At 35.5% G+C, this 7614-nt stretch overlaps 1 protein-coding gene across 3 annotated transcripts in view; it reads left to right on the forward strand.

The window, feature by feature from the left end:
• The window catches only part of LOC106879957 (succinate-semialdehyde dehydrogenase, mitochondrial), a 62243-nt gene that overhangs the window by 30959 nt on the left and 23670 nt on the right, over positions 1 to 7614 (forward strand). For all 3 annotated transcript variants that reach the window (XM_052966515.1, XM_052966516.1, XM_014929717.2), the window contains 4 exons: positions 1599 to 1715; positions 3298 to 3441; positions 4229 to 4372; positions 6529 to 6687. In XM_052966515.1, coding sequence (XP_052822475.1) covers positions 1599 to 1715; positions 3298 to 3441; positions 4229 to 4372; positions 6529 to 6687 — 564 coding nt within the window. The remainder of the gene's footprint in view (positions 1 to 1598; positions 1716 to 3297; positions 3442 to 4228; positions 4373 to 6528; positions 6688 to 7614) is intronic.

A 7614-nucleotide genomic window follows, 5' to 3' on the forward strand; every position in this document is an offset into this window, starting at 1 on the left:
GGTGTGTTTATGTCCCCGTAACCTAGCGGTTCGGCAAAAGAAACCGATAAAATAAGTACTAGGCTTACAAAGAATAAGTCCTGGGGTCGATTTGCTCGACTAAAGGCGGTGCTCCAGCATGGCCACAGTCAAATGACTGAAACAAGTAAAAGAGTAAAGCGTATCATATATCCAAAACACAAAAAAGAAGCACAGAGATAGGTACAGGACAAAATACCAAAAGAAGTCTGATTCCTCCTTAGTTGTCAACTGTTTAATAAAGTTAATGTCTGGTTGTAGAGTGACCAAGGGTTTCACATCCATGAAGGCTATAACTTTTCAGATGTCTCATCAGACACTAGTCCAAAGAACAAAATACCAAAAAAATACGCAAGATATCACTGAGTGAAAAATATGTAAATACACAGAGATGAGTACCGGACAAAATACCAAAAGAAGTCTAACTCCTCCTCAATTGTCGACTGTTTATTACTACCTGTTTTGTGCTTTCAACGACAAGACAGGAAAACTTCATAAGACAGAAGCATCTAGAAATTTTTTAAAATTAAAATTTATGGAGTTAGGGCTTTGAACAAGCTAACAATACTAGAGTGGACGTACAAAGTAAACAATCGATGAAGACTGACATTAAGAGCTGTTAGGCCAAGATGAATAGTAATGGGTAATGCCTGGAAGGAATTCTGAAAGGATATAGAATATATAGAAGAGAAAAAAATATTGAGTGGTGAGAGAAATGATGTCCAGCTGGCTGGATGTCCCATCCAAAAAAAAGACAGAGAGACGGGGAAAAATGGCTTATAGTCACGTGTGAGCAACAGGCAGAGGGGAAAGGGGACAAGAGAGAGGAGAAAGGAAAGAAACAAAGGGAGTGAGGAGAAGAGAGAAGGAAAGAAAGATAGTGGAGAGTGAAAGAAAGATAGACAGGGGATAGCAAAGGAGGAGGGGAAGAAAAAGAAGTATAGAGAATTATGGAGGGATAGAGAGAAAGAAAGAAAATAGGCAGAGAACAGAGTTTGGAGTCGTAGAAATTATATATAAATTTAAAAACTTACTGTTGACAAAGGCTGCATGGCATTCAATTAGAAAAAATCAAAAATACACATTAAGTACAGGACATCATCAGCGAGTAAAAAATATGTAAACACATGAGAGACAAGCACAGGAAAAATACTAAAAAATACACAGGATATCACCAATGAGTGAAAAATACGTAAATACACTGAGATAGGTGCAGAACAAAATACCAAAAGAAGTCTAACTCCTCCTCAGTTGTCAACTGTTTATTACTACCTGCTTCATGCTTTCAATGACAAGACAGGAAAACTTCATAAGACAGCAGCATCTAGAAATTTTTTAAATATAAAAGTTATAGAAAATTAGGGCTTTGAAAAAAATAGGTATTTTGATAATTGTACAGAGAGTGTTTATCATACTGATTGATAGTTGATGAATTTTAACTGACCTTATAACATAACTCCTTCATATATTTGACCCATTGTTTAAATTTCAATGAATTAGGTTTGGAGAAAAGCAAAAGATCATTAAAACCTCCTTGTAAGGGACAAAATTTATGTATTCTTGTATTTAAATCTTCCTAGTGGAATTTTCCCATTGCAATGATTACCCGGAAGCTCGGTGCACTGCTGGCTGTTGGTTGCACCACAGTTATAAAACCTGCTGAAGATACACCCCTGTCTGCTCTTGCTCTTTGTCAGGTAAGAATAAAACCTGAGAAGTGGTTTACAACACTACAAAATATCATTTTTCTTTGATATTCTTTCTTAATTTTGGGATGACGGTATTTGCGTATTTCTTTATGAAATCATTATATAGATTTGATATATTGTGACTAGATCTTTAATCATGTTATAAAACTATGCTTCTGTCACTTGTTAATAGTATTACCATATATACTTGTGTAAAAGTCGAATTTTTTATGTCAAATATATGGGGTCAAGTATTACATGGATACTACTTTTGAGGGGCTGAAATTCAAGCTAGAATCCGAAGTACCGTATCTACAGCAGAAGCCCAACTGATCTGTAAGTGAATAAAAACAAAAATACAATGAATTACAATAATATTACCAAATCTATGCATTAAAGCACATGTCCTAGTAAAATATGAAGGTTGCATGGAAACCACTGATCTAGCGATTAAGTGAATGTTTTTAGGCTTATCAAAGTCATGCTTTGTATGACAGTGGCGCTTGCCAGTGTTCGCCAATAGTGCTGTGTGTGAAACATGTTTCTCACCTTGTAAACAAGTGTATGATGCATGTGTTTATTGTGCTTGAAAAGTATGCAGGCTTGCAGCATATCCTGTGCATACATTTTAGTAATGGTAATGTAGCACCCATCAACAGATGTCTAGTGCTTGCTATTAAATGGTGTTTTACTATAAGCACCGAACATTTCATTATAAGCACCAAGTATTCCACCTTTAGAGAAGACTACAGTAAGGTAGCCACACAATTTTGTAACAGTGTTAATTCTATGTACAGGATAATATGGTACCTTGACCCACAAATGTTGTCCTGTTATTCGTGAAATACTAGGGTTGACTTTTATACTGGGTCTTTGGAGAATTCCCAATCTTGGGGCCAAAAATAGGGGGTCGAATTTTACATGAGATCGACTATTAATCAAGCATATATGGTATTTTATTTAGCACTGCCAGATACTGTAGAAGAGTACTCTAAATCAATGGTGTGTAAGTTATATTAACTAGTAATACTGTTGTAATTTTTCTTTATATGCAACTAATATCAGTGGAAATGTAATCTTCATGTGCTAGCACTCTTGTTAGGCACTAAGTGGAATGATATTTTAAAAAGACCATTTTGCTCCTTTTTTTCCATTTAAGTTATAATATTTCTAACATATCAAAGATTTATATGAAAATAATACTAGCTGTTATCTCTACCACAAACAATAATTATGCCACCTGTACATTTCTGATAATTGTTATAATTATGAGCTGCAATTGAATAAATATGCTTCAGCTTCAACTTTAACATCAGGCCTTCAGGATAACTATATATGTAGAAGATAAACAGTTATAGGATATTGAAAATATGTTGTGCAGAAGATGCCATTAGTTTCACATGTAAACTGAAAAAAATTCCATGAAGTTTCTTATTCTATGCATTATTAAGAATTGCACACTTATTGTAGGATCCATTTTCTACTAGTTAATGCTTTTTAGTAAATCTCTGTGTAAGGATTAAAATTATCCTATTTTTGCCTGCATTTTATTTCTATTGCTTTTTTCCTCATTTCTTTTTTTTTTATTCAGCTTGCAGAAGAAGCAGGTATTCCTGCTGGAGTTGTTAATGTTGTAACATCTTCCAGAGATAAAACTCCCGCTGTAGGAAAGCTTCTCTGTGAAAGTCCTAAAATAGCAACCATTTCCTTCACAGGATCAACAGGTGTGGGAAAGGTAGGCCATTATTTATTTGTATGATGAAGTGGTTGAATAAGGGCAAAATGTATCACCCGCTGGATGTAAAGAATGCTGTCAAAGACTAACAACCTATGCAAGATCGATAGGTATATACTTTTTAACCTAGAAATTAAAGCCTTTGTCAAAAAGTTTAATATAGATTGAAGAATTGAATGCTTAGTTAGAGTTAGTAGGGAAGCTTTCATTACACTGAAAAACCATGTACCTGACTTTTATGTTAGACCTAAATGCAGGCTAATTAACCCTGTTGAGACACAAAAAACATTGTACTTAATCATTTTTTTGTATGTGGTAAAGTCAAACTGTTTTAATTGCTGGTACTGGAGAAAAAATGGGAACCTAATTAAAGGAAAGCAACTCCAAAAAAGGAAATGGAAGTGATACAGAAATTTACACACCATTTTGAAAGTGCTGCAACAAACTTTCAACAAAACAGCTGACACTCCATTGGTTACGACGGTGTGGGTTCCATTTAATTTGATTAATGGAACAACCTGCTTGTGAAATTAACATGCAAGTGGCTGAGTACTCCACAGACACGTGTACCTTTAACCTAGTTCTCTGGGAGATTCGGCATGACACAGAATGTGACAAATCTAGCCCTTTGAATTACTTTCATCAACTTTCAACCTGTTAATAAATGAACTTGATATATATGGTTAATCATTTCTGCTCTTTTGTGCATAGCAAAACAAATTTGAAGCTGCATTTTTTAAAATCAAACATACTATCTTTGAAATAAATGCTTTTTTCATCATTATAGGTCTTGTTGTCAAATTCAGCATCAACAGTGAAAAGGTTATCTCTTGAACTTGGTGGAAATGCCGCATTTATTGTATTTAATAGCGCTGATATTGATAAAGCTGTCAGTGGAGCCATGGCATGTAAATTCCGTTGTTCTGGTCAGGTGAGAAACTAAGGCATTCTTCTAAATTCTTTCACTTTTTCCTCATTAAAATTTAGTACAGTATCAGATACCAGGAAACCCCCAAATGGCAGAAATTCAAAAGATAGTGCTCATGGGAACTGCCCATATCCAAATATTGTCTATGTAATCTCAAATTTTAAAATAAACTCATAATTTTCTTATGTTTTCTTAAACATTCTCTAGAACAGTACTATGTACAGAACCAAATATATGACACCCTAGGCATAACATCAACAGGAACTTCTAACTTGTTGTCGCTTGGGGTCTCTGGGTGAGACTTGGAGCCAACTTGTACAAATGCAAAGCAAAAGTCAAATAATAATAACAATAATAATAATGATGATGATGATTTATTTGCCACCAGGGCAAAGGATGAGGGGGACAATACAATGACAGGCATAAAGTGTAGAGGTTTACATATAATAAAATGATAGGAAATTTGCACTTGATACTAAGTATATGAAAAATAGACTCATGACTAACAAAACCTAGTTGTCATTTAATTTTGCCTCTTATATCTCTAGTAAAGTAAATATCAGTCATATGCTTGGACTGAGTCAACTTGACAGTAACATCTTGTTTATGAAAAAGACCTTGTTTAAAACAGAAGTTACTGATTTCACCTTAGACACAAGGTCAAAATTTGGGCTTTTAATCTATTTGATTGATTCAGAAAAAAGGAAAATATTAAATCTCAGTGGATTTCATCATCATCATCGTCGTTTAACATCCGTTTTCCATGTTGGCATGGGTTGGACGGTTTGACTGGGGACTGGTGAGCAAGATGGCTGCATCAGGCTCCAGTCTGATCTGGCAGTGTTTCTACAGCTGGATGCCCTTCCTAACTCCAACCACTCTGAGAGTGTAGTGGGTGCTTTTTACATGCCACCGGCATAGGGGCCAGAGGAGGCTGGCAATGACCATGATTGGCTGGTGTTTTTTACGTGCCACTAGCATGGAAGCCAGTCAAGGCGGCACTGGGATCGGCCACGTTTGGATGGTGCCTTTTATGTGCCACAGGCATGGGGATCACAACTACAATTTCCATTTGATTTTGATTTTGATGTACTTGACTCAATAGGTCTCCTCAATCACACAGCATGTCACCCTACAATCCAAGGTTCTTTTGAGTGGGCTGGGGCTGGTTATGCAACACTGGCATAGGCTACAACTGTGAACTCACTTTATTCCCTGGGTCTTCGCAGTCACAGCATATCTCCAGAGGTCTCGGTCTTTTGTCATTGCCTCTGTGAGGCCCAATATTCAAAGGTCATGCTTCACCACCTCATTCCATGTCTTCCTGGGTCTACCTCTACTCTGGATTCCTTCAACTGCTTGAGAGTGGCACTTCTTTGCACAACTCTCCTCATCCATCCATAGTACACAACCATAACAGTGCAAACGTCATTCTTGCCTGCCGCATCTGATGCTTGTATGTCCAAAATTTCCCTCAGGGTGCTTACACTCTGTCGTGTGTGCACACTGACATTACACATCCAGCAGATCATGCTAGCTTAATTTCTTTGAGCCTATGCATGTCCTCAGCAGTCACGGCCCATGTCTCACTGCCGTGAAGCATGGCAGTTCGCACACATGTATCGTACAATCTACCTTTCACTCTGAGCGAGAGGCCTTTTGTCACCAGTAGGGGTAGAAGCTTTCTGAACTTTGCCCAGGCTGTTCTTATTCTAGTAGTAACACTCTCTGAGCATCCACTCCCATTACAGACTTGGTCACCTAACAGAAGCTAGAAACTAAATTCTGTAAGGTACTATATTATATTTGTCAATCTACCAGACTAAGAAAGATTTAGTATTATTATTGTGTGAAGAATATTTTAATGTTTTAGGAATTGGGTGATTTCTAAAATTGTACAATAAGTATCAAATTATATTTAGTGGAAAGACATGTTACATTGCTTATCTAACTTGTTTGAGATACTATTCCTGCTTCACAATCAAGTTAGTTAGCATTTAGACAGGTATGTTGCCATAAATACTTGTGATTACCGTTATACAATTTAAGAAAACAATTAATATTAATTACCCATTCAACTTATATTGAATAAATTTAGAAAGTTTAAAGTTTTGTATACATTTGTGAAAATTTTGCATTGTATTTTTATATTCAACCAGACATGTGTGTGTGCAAATCGTTTTCTTGTCCAAAGTGGAATTCATGATGAATTTGTCAGGTGTTTTGCTAAAGCCATTGAAACTAATTTGAAGGTGGGTGATGGCTTGAAGCCTGGAGTGACTATGGGTCCTCTTATAAATTCAGCTGCTGTTGACAAGGTAAGATTTCTTGTCATTTCTTCTATCTTTTCCTTTCCTTTCTACCTTTATAAACATAAGTACTATAATTATTTCATAGTTGAATGGCTTAGTTTATATTGTGGTGTCATGTCATATTTCTTTTCACTTCCAGAAGCATCAGACTCTTATCCCCAAACTTCACTGTTTCGTTGTGACCAATGTGGGTCATTTCACTTTCTTGGAGACCTTCTGACAAATTTTCACTTAGAAAGCAAATCAACCCATGTTACATGATGAAAACAGTGAAGTTTCGGGGTAAGAGTCTGATGCTTTGGGAATACTTAAAAAGTGTACAAGAAAGTTGGTTAAAATTGATAGTAACTTGAATAGTGCCAAATACATCCAGTTGCTGAAGGACAATTTGGTACCAGACTTGGATGAAGGTGAGATTTTTTAGCATGATGGAGCTCCATGCCTCAGATCATGTGCAATGCAACAGTCTGGCTGTTACCATATTGAAATTGGATATTTCAGTATAAGGGGCTGTTATCTGGATTATTGTCTACAGGAGGAACATTATGAGTATTATTATTATTATTATTATTATTATTAGTATTAGTAGTAGTAGTAGTAGTAGCATAATTATTATCTACCAGATTATTAGAGGTTGAACCAGGATCAAGGTGGTTATAATACTTAATTTGTTCCTTATATCCTGCCATATATAAGGCGCTATTATTGAAAATGTTTACATTAGCGGATAGTTTAGAGATTCCAAGCAAAATGTTTTTAACCAAATTTTTTGTTATATTAGTAGGGTGATTGCTAAATACTCTGATGTATTTTAGATTGGTTAAAGTTTTATGGTATAGGAAATATAAGGCTTTATTTAAGTTGAGCATATATGTATGTATATATATGTATATATATATATATATATATATATATATATATATATATATATAT

Source organism: Octopus bimaculoides, chromosome 3, assembly GCF_001194135.2.
Source record: "Octopus bimaculoides isolate UCB-OBI-ISO-001 chromosome 3, ASM119413v2, whole genome shotgun sequence".
NCBI lineage: Eukaryota > Metazoa > Mollusca > Cephalopoda > Octopoda > Octopodidae > Octopus > Octopus bimaculoides.